We start from the raw sequence: 17,161 nt of genomic DNA, 5'->3' as shown, positions 1-17,161 counted from the left end.
GAGATTTTAATGTCAAGAATGTATGTGAGGCTAAAAATAAGGAGTTCACGCACATTCCACAGCCGTGGGTGGGGTGTATATATAATCAAATTAAATTATGCCATTTCCACTTACGAAAAAATCTGATGGCAAAAATTGACTAGAAAACATTTAGTCATATTTCACTTGGATTATGCTTATAAATACCAAACTCCAGACTTGTCAAAATAAACCCCACCAGCACTTTCTGGCCGAGGTGTTAGATAGACAATGGCTATGATATGCAAAAATGATAGAGCTTCTGGGACCGCGCCTAGAAAAGCCACAGGAATTCAGCTCCCAGCTAACGAGAGAGGGTTCATGGAAGGGAAAGAAGTGTCCCTGCGACATGAGGAACAGAGCCCAGAGTGGCCCAAATGTTGAATGCAAAGGGAGGGGCCTTCAGAGAGCCTCAGATATGTGAGACCCAGGTCCCAACTCTCAGAGACTGGAAATCTGGGGCCCATGATTTTTTAGTGTTGTTTTTTTCTCCCCATCAGTGAAAGCACCCTTCGATTATAACTTTCCTCTGGAGGGCCAGCATTGGGTTCTTTTGACAAATCATTTGTTCATACAACAGTACTGTGAGGTTGATTCCTGCCAACACACCCAACTACAAACCAAGGCTATCTGCAGAGGAGACACAAAGTACCCATGCCTGGAAATGAATTTGTTGGCATTTTGAGGACAGATATCTTCTGGGCTACAACTACTAAACAGCCAATCCAAAGATGGGGGGACAATCTAAGCTTTAAGAAGTCTTTTATTTACATCCGAAGTTGTAATTAGAAGACTCTCGTAGCACAAGTATGCTTCTTTAGTCCCCTCTGCTTGCCCAAGCTTGATCCTGGGCCAGAGATGTCTCTGTTCATTGGGTTCTGGTGCTGACCAGTGGGAAGGAGGGCTGGGAGTCATGGGGAGGAGGGAGCATCTTTCCTGGCTGACATGAACAGCTGGTAACTTCACATTAGCCAATACTTGCTGACGTAGGAGGTACACACTCATTGGGATGTTTGCTTTGTGCAAAGGAGCAGAATGGAGAAGTTCCATGCACGTGCCCAAGGTAGAGACGGACCCGGCACTGCTGATGGGGCTCAGAGTGGCCATACTACTGTCCCAGAGTCTAGATAAATTCTGGCTTGGATAGAACCTGCATCTCGTGCCTCGCGGTTCTCTCCCGGAATGTAATTCTGGAATCCCGTGATGTTTGCTGCCTAGAGAAAGAATAAATCAGAGAGGGAAAATAATTTGACCTGATGAAAAGAGAAGTAAGGGAGTTAAACCATAATAGTTATGGAGGATGTATTGATGACTAAACACTGGACTAAGCACTTTGCGTGTAATATCCCTCTTTCCTTCCCACTCCCAGTCTTCCCACTGGTCAGCACCAGAGCCCAGTGTACAGAGACATCACTGGTCGAAAGGTAGGCACTGCTTCTAGTCCCATTTTATAGGCGAAGATACTGAGTTTTATGGAAGTTAAATAACTTGCTCAAGGTTATTGAGCTTATCCACATCTATTATCCGTAGCCATGGATCAGCAATGGCAGGATTTGAACTGTGGCCACTGACATCAAACCCAAGCCTTAAACCACTTTATTATTTTATCTCCTATGGATATCTCTACCTATTCTCTGTAGCCCATGCATTAAAACAGCTGAAAAACAGCAAGATGGCTGAGTAGTTGTGGGAGGGATCTAATTTCAGCTTTGCTACTAATTTTTCAGTTAACCTCAATAGTGTCACTTAAGGTCATGGGCCTTCATTTGTTTATCTGTAAAATGATAATAAGGTTTTGGATCCTGCTATCACCACAGCATTGTATTGACTGTAGAGAAATTAGTGTAGAGAAACTTTGGACAAAAGAAAGCTCTTCTATGTGTGACCCGATTAAGATGGTTGCTACAGGAGGTGATACGGTTATAGGAGAAAGAGCATGGACAATGGCCCAGGCCTGGGTTTGAATTTGTCACACTAGCGAGACCTTTCTGACCCTGAAGCATCTCATCTATACCTGTCAGGAGGCACTGAAAGAGAAGACACATGTCAGTGTCCTAGTGCAATGGCCATCTGCGCTGGCCCGGGCAGTAGTGACCCTTACCCATAGGGAAAACAGATGGAGCTGCTGAAGACACAATAGATAAGTGGGTTGATGGCACTATTCAAAGCCGGCAGGTTCTGAATGATCACAGAGGCGTAGAAGCGCTCTTCGGTGTCTGGAAGGAGACTGAAATTGTCCAACATGTCGAAGAGGAAGTATGGACTCCAACAGCAGATGAAGGCTGGGGAGAAGAGAGCCATTAGTGCCATAGCAGATCACAACCAGGGGCCTTTCAGTGGCGCCCTCAACTGGAGCTCCAAATAGGAGGCTCTTTAGCCCCCGGGATCTCTCAGAAATATTTAGGACAGTTGTGTGTGTTCACATTAATGTCATGTTTCCTCACACACACACACACACACGCACATGTACACATGCATGTATACACATCCCACAGATACATTGTTAAAGTTGAGGGAATTTCTTGGATCTTCTCTGTCTGTAAAGGGAGTGTTTGATTTGACCATTGTTGTCAGTCTTCATGGAAAGGTTGGGAATGGCTTGGCATGGCCTCAGCCTCTTATCCTGTATCATGTGGAAGGAAAACCAGCAAAACTCTTTGGAGATTCTATTAAAAAAAAAAAAAAAAACCAGAAGAACAGGAAGCATATTAACCAGATAGTGATTTCTGGTTTTAGTGTGCGGCAGGGGAGAGTTGTGGTGCCTAATGTTTTCAGAGCAACGTCTGGCCTCATCACAATGTTCTTAATTTTCTTTTCCATTTCTAAGTCAGCCACTCCAGAAAACAGCTGCTCTCTACCCCTCTCCCAGTCAGTCGGTGCGTGTGAGCCCCTGATTCTGTTTGTCTCAACATCCTCAGAGGAAATGAGTGGTAAACAGAGATCCAGAGTATGATGGTTAACTTCATGTGTCACCTTGACTGGGTCAGGGGGTGCCCAGATATTTTGGGAAACACTATTGCTGGGTGTTCCTGGATGAGATGAACATTTGAATGGGTAAACTAAGAAAAAGAGATTGTCCTCTTCGATGTGAGTGGGCCCCATTCAATCACAGAAGGCTTGAATAGAACAAAAAGCTGACTGAGAGATGAATTGTGCTGTCTGCTTGACTATCTTCTAGCTGGGACATTGTTCTCCTGCCTTCACACTCAGACTCGGACTGGAACTACACCATGGGCTCTCCTGGCTCTGCAGATCCTAAGCCAATTTCTAACAGTTCTCTTTACATATATGTCTCTCTCATCATTCTCTGGAGAACTGAACCAATCCCCACATGCACAGAGGTAAACACTCTTAGGCTGACTAAACACCGAGATGTGCTCTTCTGCTTTCTTGTCACACCCTCTCCACCCTCCTTCTCCCCGCTTTCTCACCCATAGGACTTTCCTCAGAGAAGTCAGGCTTCCTTCCCCATCTGCTTGCAGGGGCCAACTTTCTTCTGAAACTGTTCAACTGACATGTGTTTGTTTCCCCAGACCTTGGCAAGGTATTAAAGAGGAGCAATTGAAACACAAAGACCACTGAGCCTTCTGGGTGCTGGTGGTTGAGCTTAGCATTGACCTAGAACAGTGGTTCTGGGGCATGGAGGGGCAAAAGTCCTCTTGGGAGCATTTTGAAAATGTGCATGCTTATGGATTTGTGTGTGTTGAGGGGGTAAGGGGTCTGGGGTGCCCAGGGATACTAGTCCTCCTGCGGGACCCAGGTCCCATACAGCCTTTGATTTATGTAGCAGAGCACTCTGTTTATAATTTCCAGAACTCTGGAAACCTAACTCTATTTTATATATGAACACAAATATTTGTACTAAATAGTGAATTTTCCAGAAATGCAATTCTCTTGCAAAGGGAGGAAAGATTACTTTCTGTAATTTGGAACTTGAGCAGGATTTGTTTACCTGCTCAGAAAATCAGGTCCCTGACAGCAATACTGCTTTATTTTCATGCCTTCATGAAAACACACCTGTACTGATTTTCCTTTGTAGCTGTTAATACATCTAACTGACTACTTCATTATTCTCCTAGGGTAGCTGTGCCTAAGTATTTACATATTGAAATCTGCATGGTTTTATTATAAATTATTTTCTTTCTAGTCCTCCTTTGTATTATTAAATATTGATCTTTGAAGACTTATGTTGGGTAAGTGGTATTAATTATACATTTCATTTCAGGTAAAAGGGCCTTACAAAACATGTGTTTTAGGAAGGGCTGCTTTGGTCTGACTGGGCTGTTAACATGGGCTGCCCCTCTTGTGGGCATCTCTGCTCTCTGACTAAAGGACCCCCAGGGCCTGGGCATATGGTTCCTGATTACAAATAATTATGTTGGCTCTGGCACACATGTATGACATATATTTCCTGACTCAACATCCATGGGAGGTATATCTGTGTTTCTGATTGTCTGGGAAGACAAGAGAATCTTTGATCTACTTTGTAAGCTGTTGGGAAAGGATTCTGAGCCCCCGTGGTTATATATGCTTTATCCCCAGGTCGGCCTGCAATGCTGTTTTGTGCCTTTATTCTACTGGCTGTGTCACACTGCGTGTGGTCTGTTTGGCATTTTGCAATTGTGTCTCAGAAAGGTGAGATATGGACCGTTTTGGTGAGCTGACACGCAGCTTCCACAAGAGGTATGCTTTCTCAGAGCTCCTGGAGCTGCAAGAGGGCAGGGAGGGTAGTATTTGAGCCAAATAAAAAGAATCCTTTTTCTTCCTGCATATCCTAATCCATTTGTTCCCAGCAAATATTAATGAAGCACCTAGTGTATGTGGGATCTTATTTAAGGCTTTGGTGATAATAATATAAGGAACACAAAGCAAAGGTCATTGCTCTCATGGATTGAAGCCAGTAGGGGATACACAAAATGCAGATTAATAGATATAATGTCAGGTAGAAGTGGGAATAGGCAGAAAAATACCGCAGAATAATGACGAGGGGGGCTGTTTACAACTCGTGCTGGAGGACTGGATGAAGAGGTAGCACCGTTGGTAAACAAAATGATGTGAGGGGGGAGCCAGGCAACCATCTGGGGGCAGAGTCTCTCAGGTGGTGGAAACAACACAAGGTCCCTAAGGTGCAAACAAGTTGACATTGTAAAGAAATAGCAAGAAGACCAACAGAAGTTGGAGAGAACGAGCAAGAGGGAGAGCCCTGGGAATGAGGCTGGAGACCTGGCTGAGCGATAGATCACACATGGTAAAAACGTGGGGTTTTATTCCGATGTAATGGGAAGCCAGAGGTGGGTTTGCAGGATTGTGATGATACCTGGTTTACAATCTTGAAAGATCACATTGGCTGTTTTGCAAAAAAGGAATAAGACAAGACCAGTTCTGATGTTACAGGCAGAAATTCGTGGAGGCTTTGCCAGGAATTGTATAGATAGCGAAGGATGATTGGGTTTGAGAACTATCTTGGATGTAGAGCCTCCAGGCTTTGCTGATGTGCTAGTTATGCAGGATGTCAGAGAAATAGAATAATGACAGACAGATGGCCCTTAGGTTTTTGATGCAGACACCGGGTGAAAGATGGTGTCATTTACTGAAATGGGGACAAATGGGGGGAAGAGTTACTCTGGAGGAGGAGAAGAACATGCCAAGACTTTGGACGTGCTGAGATATGATGAATTTATTGGAAATGCAAATCAAGATCTCAGGTAGAAATCATAAGTATGATTTCTAAGCAAAGGAGGTGTTCTAAGAAGGAGACCCTGATCACATGTTGCTTACAAGTCAAGATGAAGATTGAGAATCGACACTGGGCATTTTGGAGGTTTTGGTGACCTTGGTGAGGGTGGTTTCAGGAGTAACAGGACAGAAGAGAGATAGAAACAGACTCCAGAGAATGAGAGGTAAACTGTGGAGGAGTTGTACTAGGAGAGAGAGTGGTGAAGCAGGTCTATTCTGAAGAGCTCACTGAGGGAGCTACTGCACAGCATTTACGTGCACATGATCCAGGTGAGGGGAGGCCTGTCATGGAGGAAAGATACCCAGAGAGGCAAAATTCTTGAGGAGGCAGCAAGGAATGGGATGCACGGCTCCAGCCATCATTTTGGGCTTAGAAAGAAGCAGTGTTGGTTTATCCACAGTAATAGGAGAAAAGAGCACATCGTACAGAGGCAGATAGGTGGAAAAATGTGAAGGTGAAAGGGTGAGGGAGTTCTTTTTTTTTTTTTTCAATATATGAAATTTACTGTCAAATTGGTTTCCATACAACACCCAGTGCTTATCCCAACAGGTGCCCTCCTCAATACCCATCACCCACCCTCCCCTCCCTCCCACCCCCCATCAACCCTCAGTTTGTTATCAGTTTTTAAGAGTCTCTTATGCTTTGGCTCTCTCCCACTCTAACCTTTTTTTTTTCTTCCCCTCCCCCATGGGTTTCTGTTAAGTTTTTCAGGATCCACATAAGAGTGAAACCATATGGTATCTGTCTTTCTCTGTATGGCTTATTTCACTTAGCATCACACTCTCCAGTTCCATCCACGTTGCTACAAAGGGCCATATTTCATTCTTTCTCATTGCCACGTAGTACTCCATTGTGTATATAAACCACAATTTCTTTATCCACTCATCAGTTGATGGACATTTAGGCTCTTTCCATAATTTGGCTATTGTTGAGAGTGCTGCTATAAACATTGGGGTACAGGTGCCCCTGTGCATCAGTACTGCTGTATCCCTTGGGTAAATTCCTAGCAGTGCTACTGCTGGGTCATAGGGTAGGTCTATTTTTAATTTTCTGAGGAACCTCCACACTGTTTTCCAGAGTGGCTGCACCAGTTTGCATTCCCACCAACAGTGCAAGAGGGTTCCCGTTTCTCCACATCCTCTCCAGAATCTATAGTCTCCTGATCTGTTCATTTTGGCCACTCTGACTGGCGTGAGGTGATATCTGAGTGTGGTTTTGATTTGTATTTCCCTGATGAAGAGCGACGTTGAGCATCTTTTCATGTGCCTGTTGGCCATCTGGGTGTCTTCTTTAGAGAAGTGTCTATTCATGTTTTCTGCCCATTTCTTCACTGGGTTATTTGTTTTTCGGGTGTGGAGTTTGGTGAGCTCTTTATAGATTTTGGATACTAGCCCTTTGTCCAATATGTCATTTGCAAATATCTTTTCCCATTCCGTTTTTGCCTTTTAGTTTTGTTCATTGTTTCCTTTGCTGTGCAGAAGCTTTTTATATTCATAAGGTCCCAGTAGTTCATTTTTGCTTTTAATTCCCTTGCCTTTGGGGATGTGTCAAGTAAGAAATTGTTACAACTGAGGTCAGAGAGATCTTTTCCTGCTTTCTCCTCTAGGGTTTTGATGGTTTCCTGTCTCACATTCAGGTCCTTTACCCATTTTGAGTTTATTTTTGTGAATGGTGTTAGAAAGTGGTCTAGTTTCAATCTTCTGCATGTTGCTGTCTAGTTCTCCCAGCACCATTTGTTAAAGAGACTGTCTTTTTTCCACCGGATGTTCTTTCCTGCTTTGTCAAAGATTAGTTGGCCATATGTTTGTGGGTCTAGTTCTGGGGTTTCTATTCTATTCCATTGGTCTATGTGTCTGTTTTTGTGCCAATACCATGCTGTCTTGATGATGACAGCTTTGTAGTAGAGGCTAAAGTCTGGGATTGTGATGCCTCCTGCTTTGGTCTTCTTCTTCAAAATTACTTCAGCTATTTGGGGCCTTTTGTGGTTCCATATGAATTTTAGGATTGCTTGTTCTAGCTTTGAGAAGAATGCTGGTGCAATTTTGATTGGGATTGCATTGAATGTGTAGATAGCTTTGTGTAGTATTGACATTTTGACAATATTTATTCTTCCAATCCATGAGCACGAAATGTTTTTCCATTTCTTTATATCTTCTTCAATTTCCTTCATAAGCTTTCTATAGTTTTCAGCATACAGATCTTTTACATCTTTGGTTAGATTTATCCCTAGGTATTTTATGGTTCTTGGTGCAATTGTGAATGGGATCAGTTTCTTTATTTGTCTTTCTGTTGCTTCATTGTTAGTGTATAAGAATGCAACTGATTTCTGTACATTGATTTTGTATCCTGCAACTTTGCTAAATTCATGTATCAGTTCTAGCAGATTTTTGGTGGAGCCTATCAGATTTTCCATGTATAATATCATGTCATCTGCAAAAAGTGAAAGCTTACCTTCATCTTTGCCAATTTTGATGCCTTTGATTTCCTTTTGTTGTCTGATTGCTGATGCTAGAACTTCCAACACTATGTTAAACAACAGTGGTGAGAGTGGACATCCTGTCGTGTTCCTGAACTCAGGGAAAAAGCTTTCAGTTTTTCCCCATTGAGGATGATGTTAGCTGTGGGCTTTTCATAAATGGCTTTTATGATCTTTAAGTATGTTCCTTCTATCCCGACTTTCTCGAGGGTTTTTATTAAGAAACGTTGCTGAATTTTGTCAAAGGCCTTTTCTGCATCGATTGACAGGATCATATGGTTCTTATCTTTTCTTTTTATTAATGTGATGTATCACGTTGATTGGTTTGGGAATGTTGAACCAGCCCTGCATCCCAGGAATGAATCCCACTTGATCATGGTGAATAATTCTTTTTATATGCTGTTGATTTCGATTTGCTAGTATCTTATTGAGAATTTTTGCATCCATATTCATCAGGGATATTGGCCTGTAGTTCTCTTTTTTTACTGGGTCTCTGTCTGGTTTAGGAATCAAAGTAATACTGGCTTCATAGAATGAGTCTGGAAGTTTTACTTCCCTTTCTATTTTTTGGAATAGCTTGAGACGGATAGGTATTATCTCTGCTTTAAACGTCTGGTAGAACTCCCCTGGGAAGCCATCTGGTCCTGGATTCTTATTTGTTGGGAGATTTTTGATAATTGATTCAATTTCTTCGCTGGTTATGGATCTGTTCAAGCTTTCTATTTCCTCCTGATTGAGTTTTGGAAGTGTGTGGGTGTTTAGGAATTTGTCCATTTCTTCCAGGTTGTCCAGTTTGTTGGCATATAGTTTTTCATAGTATTCCCTGATAATTGCTTGTATCTATGAGAGATTGGTTGTAATAATTCCATTTTCATTCATGATTTTATCTATTTGGGTCATCTCCCTTTTCTTTTTGAGAAGCCTGGCTAGAGGTTTGTCAATTTTGTTTATTTTTTCAAAAAACCAACTCTTGGTTTCATTGATCTGCTCTACAGTTTTTTTAGATTCTATATTGTTTATTTCTGCTCTGATCTTTATTATTTCTCTTCTTCTGCTGGGTTTAGGCTGCCTTTGCTGTTCTGTTTTTATTTCCTTTAGGTGTGCTGTTAGATTTTGTATTTGGGATTTTTCTTGTTTCTTGAGATAGGCCTCGATTGCAATGTATTTTCCTCTCAGGACTGCCTTTGCTGCATCCCAAAGCATTTTCATTGTTGTATTTTCATTTTCGTTTGCTTCCATATATTTTTAAATTTCTTCTCTAATTGCCTGGTTGACCCACTCATTCTTTAGTAGGGTGTTCTTTAACCTTCATGCTTTTGGAGGTTTTCCAGACTTTTTCCTGTGCTTGATTTCAAGCTTCATAGCATTGTGGTCTGAAAGTATGCATGGTATGATTTCAGTTCTTGTATACTTATGAAGGGCTGTTTTGTGACCCAGTATATGATCTATCTTGGAGAATGTTCCATGTGCACTCGAGAAGAAAGTATATTCTGTTGCTTTGGGATGCAGAGTTCTAAATATATCTGTCAAGTCCATCTGATCCAATGTATCATTCAGGGCCCTTGTTTCTTTATTGACCATGTGTGTAGATGATCTATCCATTTCTGTAAGTGGAGTGTTAAAGTCCCCTGCAATTACCACATTCTTATCAATAAGGTTGCTTATGTTTGTGAGTAATTGTTTTATATATTTGGGGGTTCCCATATTCGGCACATAAACATTTATAATTGTTAGCTCTTCCTGATGGATAGACCCTGTAATTGTTATATAATGCCCTTCTTCATGTCTTGTTACAGCCTTTTATTCAAAGTCTAGTTTTTCTGATATGAGTATGGCTACTCCAGCTTTCTTTTGACTTCCAGTAGCATGATAAATAGTTCTCCATCCCCTCACTTTCAATCTGAAGGTGTCCTCAGGTCTAAAATGAGTCTCTAGTAGATAGCAAATAGGCGGGTCTTGTTTTTTATCCATTCTGATACCCTATGTCTTTTGGTTGGCGCATTTAGTCCATTTACGTTCAGTGTTATTATAGAAAGATATGGGTTTAGAGTCATTGTGATGTCTGTGGGTTTCATGCTTGTAGTGATGTCTCTGGTTCTTTGTCTCACAGGATCCCCCTTAGGATCTCTGTAGGGCTGGTTTAGTGGTGACGAATTCCTTCAGTTTTTGTTTGTTTGGGAAGACCTTTATCTCTCCTTCTATTCTAAATGACAGACTTGCTGGATAAAGGATTCTTGGCTGCATATTTTTTCTGTTCATCACATTGAAGATCTCCTACCATTCCTTTCTGGCCTGCCAAGTTTCAGTCACGAGTCTTATAGGTCTCCCTTTATATGTTAGAGCACGTTTATCCCTAGCTGCTTTCAGAATTTTCTCTTCATCCTTGTATTTTGCCAGTTTCACTATGATATGTCATGCAGAAGATCAATTCAAGTTACGTCTGAAGGGAGTTCTCTGTGGCTCTTCGATTTCAGTGCCTTTTTCCTTCCCCAGATCAGGGAAGTTCTCAGCTATGATTTCTTCAAGAACACCCTCAGCACATTTCCCTCTCTCTTCCTCCTCTGGAATACCAATTATGTGTAGATTATTTCTCTTTAGTGCATCACTTAGTTCCCTAATTTTGCCCTCATACGCCTGGATTTTTTTAACTCTCTTTTTCTCAGCTTCCTCTTTTTCCATAATTTTATCTTCTGGTTCCCCTATTCTCTCCTCTGCCTCTTCAATCCGAGCCGTGGTCGTTTCCATTTTATTTTGCAGCTCATTTATAGCATTTTTTAGCCTCCTCCTGGCTGTTCCTTAGTCCCTTGATCTCTGTAGCAAGAGATTCTCTGCTGTCCTCTATACTGTTTTCAAGCCCAGCGATTAATTTTATGACTATTATTCTAAATTCACTTTCTGTTATATTATTTAAATCCTTTTTGATCAGTTCGTTAGCTGTTGTTATTTCCTGGAGATTCTTTTGAGGGGAATTCTTCCATTTCATCATTTTGGATAGTCCCTGGAGTGGTGGGAACTGCAGGGCACTTCCCCTGTGCTGTCGAATAACTTGCGTTGGTGGGCGGGGCCGCAGTGAGACCTGATGTCTGACCCCAGCCCACCGCTGGGGCCACAGTCAGACTGGTGTGTGCCTTCTCTTCCCCTCTCCTAGGGGCGGGATTCACTGTGGGGTGGCATGGTCCATCTGGGCTACTTGCACACTGCCAGGCTTGTGGTGCTGGGGATCTGGCGTATTAGCTGGGGTGGATCGGCAAGGTGCACAGGGGCAGGAGGGGCAGGCTCAGCTCTCTTATCCTTTAGTGATCCATTTTGGGAGGGGCCCTGCGCCACCAGACCTGCTGCGGGAGGGATGGATCCGCAGAAGCACTGGATGCGCAGAAGCACTGTGTTGGGTGTTTGCGCGGTGCAAGCAAGTTCCCTGGCAGGAACTGGTTCCCTTTGGGATTTTGGCTGGGGGATGGGCGGGGGAGATGGCGCTGGCGAGCGCCTTTGTTCCCCGCCAAGCTGAGCTCTGTTGTCCTGGGGCTCAGCAACTCTCCCTCCCGTTGTCCCCCAGCCTTCCCACTCTCTGAGCAGAGCTGTTAACTTATAACCTTCCAGATGTTAAGTCCCACTTGCTGTCAGAACATTCCGTCTGGCCCCTCCACTTTTGCAAGCCAGACTCAGGGTCTCTGCTTGGCCGGCGGGCTGCCCCAAGGGTGAGGGAGTTCTATTCTGATATAGTATTTTCTTAGTGAAATAGGAAGCAAGGTCATTAGTTGAGAGGGCGTAAGAGGGAGGAAGCTTTGATGGTTTGAGAATAACGAAGAATACACACCAATCCAACACATACTATGTGCTCTAGAAATACCTTTATTTTCCCCCTAAGGTGAGGTGACTTTATTGGTCTTAAGAGTAAAGAGAAAAGGGGTGCCTGGGTGGCTCAGTCAGTTGGGCAGCTGACTACAGCTTAGGTCATAATCTCATGGTCTGTGAGTTTGAGCCCTGCATCGGGCTCTATGCTGACAGCTCAGAGCCTGGGGCCTGCTTCCGATTCTGTGTCTCCCCCTCTCTCTGCCCCTTTCCTGCTTGCTCTCTGTCTCTCTCTCTCAAAAATAATAAACATTAAAGAAAAGAGAAAAGGGAAAAGAAAAGGAAAGGAAAGAAGATAGGATGATGGGGGAGAAGGTAAAGTGACCATTAGGGAGAGATTTGTAGTGAGTCTGCAGTTATATATCCAGAAGAATTGGAATGTCACTTCTGTCTTTACTTTGCCTATATACTTCAGCTCCAGGGGGAGTATGTCTTAGAGAATGCAACTGGGTCAACTGGATATGGTGAACATCATCCAGCTAGCTATGTTTTTTTTTTCTTTTTTTAATTTAAATCCAAATTAGTTAACATGTAGTATAATCATGATTTCAGATCAGCTCGTTATGTCTTAATCGACTTTCTCCAAATTATCCACCCCATGGTCTTGGTAGGCTACTCGAGTCATACAGGGAGGCATCAGGCACCAATGTCTGCCCTTAAAGGAGATGCAGATGGTGTATGGCAAGTTCCACACGCTCCGCTCCAGTCAGACAAAGCTGGCAGTGCCTGAAGACAAATTCCTTTCTTGCGTGGGCTCTCCACTACCAGCTCCCAGGTGCAAGTTTGCTTTTGGAATGTTCACCCAGTTCTACAACACAAAGAGGGACTTTGCTTACCGAGAATGATGACAATGCTGTACTTGATGGCCTTGATTTTTGCCTTTGAGATGAGCCCTCGGTTGTAACTGGTGCACAGCTTTCCATCTGTAGATACAAAAGGGCATTGTGAAATGAAATTGTTGTTGCCAACAGGAACATCACAGGCTAGACCCACAGCTGTCACGGGACCTCTTGTATCCCACTCACCTCTTCCCAGGAGGACCTCCTGGACATTTTCAGAGTAAAGACAGCTCTGGGCCGGATGCTGGAAACTGCTCAGTTTGCAACTTGATATAAAATGCAAATGCATCCGGACATCCAGACTCTCTCGAGTCATGGCTGAATGCCCTGAGTCAGCGGAAGCTAGAATTAGCCTTCAAACCTGGAATTGGCCAGGGGGCAATGCTAACATACCCATCTAGTCACTTTAGCAACTTAGGGTGAAACCATTGTCTTAGAATGGTTACCCCAAACTAACTCATACATCTAACTCAGAAACTCCACTCTCAACAAAAGCTCAAGCCAGGGATATTAAAAATAAAACAAAGACAAAAAAAAAAAAAAAACAAAAAAAAACTGTCCCAAGTAGGAGCCTGGTTATAATTTAATTCTATGTAGGCTATTGTTTGATGGTAAATACATGAAGGATAAATATAAGAATCCACTAGAATATGAACTTGATGGAAGCAAGGACTTGGCTTTTTTACATTCCTGTATCCTCTAAGCTTAGTGAATGATTAATAAATATTTGTTGAATCAATCAATATAAACCTCTCTCTCGTTAAAAAGTAGTGGTAAAATTAAAGTTGATTAGGGTGGACAGAGTTCAGAGAGCTCTTAGTAAAAGGAGTGTGTAGATGGCAACTTTGGGATTGGAGGTGTTGGACACAGGGTCCATTGATGCTGTGGAGGAGTTTTTATTGTCAGAGCTTCTGCCAGGCAATAGGGCACCTTTGTAAAAACTGGGAAAAGGTGCCCTTCCTCTGCATGCACACAGCCCTGTCCCAGCATACCCTCAGGGAGGATGGGATGCCAATCCCACACATCCCTGGGATGCCACTGATTAGGGCTCGATGGGTACAACCCTGGCAGTGGTCCAGGTCAAAAGCCTACACAGGGCCCCTGTCACATGGGGCAGGACAGTTGTATACTACAAACCAACTGCTGTGCTTGCTTGTCCTCACTACATTGTTCAGATTCCACATTTGAAATTTATTTTAAACCCATGGAAACTGGTGTGAAATTTACATTTGCACTTCTTATTCTAGCCCCTCTCCAGTCCAACCCAGCCCAATCCAAACAGCATAGCACACTGTCATGAGATAAGGACCCCACCACGATGCTGAGGAGGCTGCGGGGCAGATGCAGAGATTCCAAAGGTAGAGCTGGGGGCAGGAAAGACTCATGAAACAGAGGGAGTCCTCAGCCAAGACACGGAAACAAGAAAATGTCGGATGTATTTGGACCATGGTGGAGTCACCTCACTTGGCTGGAGCCTGAAAGAATGTTGGCTTTGGAGTGGGGAAAACTGCGGCCAAAATGGGGAGACCTAAAATGTCTTCAAGAGGAGTCTGGTCTGAATTTCTGAGCTGGTCGCAAGCCTCTGAAGCTTCTGAGTCTTTTCACAGTGTGAGCATTTACTCACTGGAGTGAACAAACTGTTATCAGGAATAATAGGAATAAGGGGCTCTTTTATGGGCAATAAACTGAAATGCTAATTATAATTGATTTTTTTATTTCTTAATGTATACCTCACAAGGCCACTCTCAGGTACTATTATGGCTTCCAATTATTCTGTGCATTTCACAGAACCACAAGGCTTCAGTGGTGGAAGGAAGCAAACGCTTCAGAAGCATTTACAGCAGTGGATCTAAACTACGGGCAATATCACTCCCCAGGGTTACATTTGGCAATGTCTGGACACATTTTTGGTTGTCTCGATGTATGGGAGGCTGCTAGCAGCCTCTAGTGTGTAGAGGCCAGGAATGCTGTTGAACATCTTAAGATGCAGAGGACAGCAAAAAAGAATTATCCAGCCGCACATACCGGTAGTGTCAAGGTTGAAAAACCCTGATTTCTAAGGTGGTATCCTGGGAAGGATATAGGCTTCAAGGTCAGAACCGATTACACCTTCCAGCTCTACCAATTACCAGCTGTGCAACCTGAGGCAAAATGCTGACCGTTCCCAGCCTCAGTTTCCCAATCTAAAAAATGAGGCATAAACACCAAAGTCAGAGTTTTGAATATTGACCTAAAATAATGTATTTAAGGTGTCAACCCTATGCTGAGAATATCAATTCTCTTATTAATTGAGATGAGTAAAGTTTTAACAGTATTTCAGGAGGAATATGAACCACCTTTATGGAAGTGAACAGAAGGTATTACTACATTTAGATAGTCTATTATACAATGTTGTTACCTGTTTACAGGAATTATATACATCCAAAACTTATCCCGGAAGGATTTTACCCATGGGAGGCAAGTAAGAAATACAGCCGACCAAATTATATCCTTTCGAAGTATTCCCATTTGCTGGAGTAACAGCTGGCTTTGAAACAATATGGTTCTGAAGACTTTGTTTTTCAGAACAGTTCTTGAGCATGACATTTGTACTCTGAAATCCTTTTAAAATGGAAACTTGCAGTACTTTCCAGGGGGCAACTGGGTGACAATATAATCAACTACCTGCCCTTTGATCTCCCAACGAGATCAGGGAAAAGCGTCTTTAATCTGACCACTCAGGGAAATGCAAAGCCTCCAGCTTCTCAAGATGGCCCTTCAAAGAGAGCTGAGCTACAAAATGCCAGTAATTCTCCTTTATTGAGAGATAAAAGGATTATTTCTACCCGGGCCTTGGCGCTGAGCTGGAGCAAAAAGCAGTTAAATTCAGCCATCACTGAGCATTAGTAGCTGGGGTAGCCTAGAGGCAGCAGGTCCATGAGATTCGGACTGGAAGCGTCATGCTGCCTTAGGCAGTTTTGGTTCAAGCATGCATCCCTGGATACCCCACACTGTAAATTTAGTGTCTCAGGGGCCAGTTCCTGCTCTTTACTTCCCCTCGCTTCAGGCCCCTTGCAGAGCCACGGGGAACCCTTTGTTCTTATATGCCGAGAGCTTGAAGGAGGAGCAGTTGGCGTATTGGGATTTTTAAATGAGACAGAATTTATTCCTGGCCGGAGGAGGGAGCCATCTATGGACTTACAATGAGTGCAGGTGATTTGTTTGTAACAAGGAAATCCACCTGGTGATGTTTTTATTTATTTATTAATTTTTTTTCTATTTTATTTATTTTTTAAAATTTACATCCAAGTTAGTTAGCATATAGTGCAATCATGATTTCAGGAGTAGAATCCAGTGATTCATCCCCTACATATAACACCCAGTGCTCATCCAAACAAGTGTCCTCCTTAATGCCCCTTGCCCATTTAGCCCATCCCTCCACCCACAGCCCCTCCAGCCACCCTCAGTTTGTTCTCTGTATTTAAGAGTCTCTTACGTTTTGTCCCCCTCCCTGTTTTTATATTATTTTTGTTTCCCTTCCCCTATGTTCATCTGTTTTGTATCTTAAATTCCACATATGAGTGAAGTCATATATTTGTCTTTCTCTGGCTAATTTCACTTAGCATAATACACTCTAGTTCCATCCATGTAGTTGCAAATGGCAAGATTTCATTCTTTTTGATTGCCGAGTAATACTCCATTGTATATACTTTATCCATTCATCTGTCGATGGACATTTGCACTCTTTCCATACTTTGGTTATTGTCAATAGCAGTGCTATAAACATTGGCGAGCACATGCCCCTTTGAAACAGCACACATGTATCCTTTGAATAAATACCTAGTGGTGCAATTGCTGGGTCGTAGGGTAGTTCTATTTTTAATTTCTTGAGGAAACTCCATACCGTTTGCCAGAGTGGCTGCACCAGTTTGCATTCCCACCAGCAGTGCAAAAGTGTTCGTCTTTCTCCGCATCCTCACCAACATCTGTCATTGTCCGGGTTGTTAATTTTAGCCATTCTGACAGGTGGTGGTATCTCATGGTGGTTTTGATTTGTATTTCTCTGATGATGAGTGATGCTGAGCATTTTTTCATGTATCTATTAGCCATCTGGATGTCTTCTTTGGAAAAGTGTCTATTCATGTCTTGTGCCCATTTCTTCACTGGATTATTTGATTTTTGGGTATTGAGTTTAATAAGTTCTTTATAGATTTTAGATACTAACCCTGTATCTGATATGTTATTTGCAAATATCTTCTCCCA

At 42.8% G+C, this 17,161-nt stretch overlaps 1 protein-coding gene across 2 annotated transcripts in view; it reads right to left on the bottom strand.

The window, feature by feature from the left end:
• Positions 1-1,141: 1,141 nt before the first annotated feature.
• Positions 1,142-17,161, bottom strand: part of NPSR1 (neuropeptide S receptor 1) — a 151,938-nt gene continuing 135,918 nt past the window's right edge. For both annotated transcript variants that reach the window (XM_030295296.1, XM_030295304.1), the window contains 3 exons: positions 12,917-13,003; positions 2,120-2,300; positions 1,142-1,232 (listed from right to left, as the gene is read on the bottom strand). In XM_030295296.1, the coding sequence (XP_030151156.1) occupies positions 1,142-1,232; positions 2,120-2,300; positions 12,917-13,003 (359 nt within the window). The remainder of the gene's footprint in view (positions 1,233-2,119; positions 2,301-12,916; positions 13,004-17,161) is intronic.

Source organism: Lynx canadensis, chromosome A2 (assembly GCF_007474595.2).
Source record: "Lynx canadensis isolate LIC74 chromosome A2, mLynCan4.pri.v2, whole genome shotgun sequence".
NCBI classification, from domain to species: Eukaryota; Metazoa; Chordata; class Mammalia; order Carnivora; family Felidae; genus Lynx; species Lynx canadensis.
This window is presented reverse-complemented; position numbering and strand designations above follow the sequence as displayed.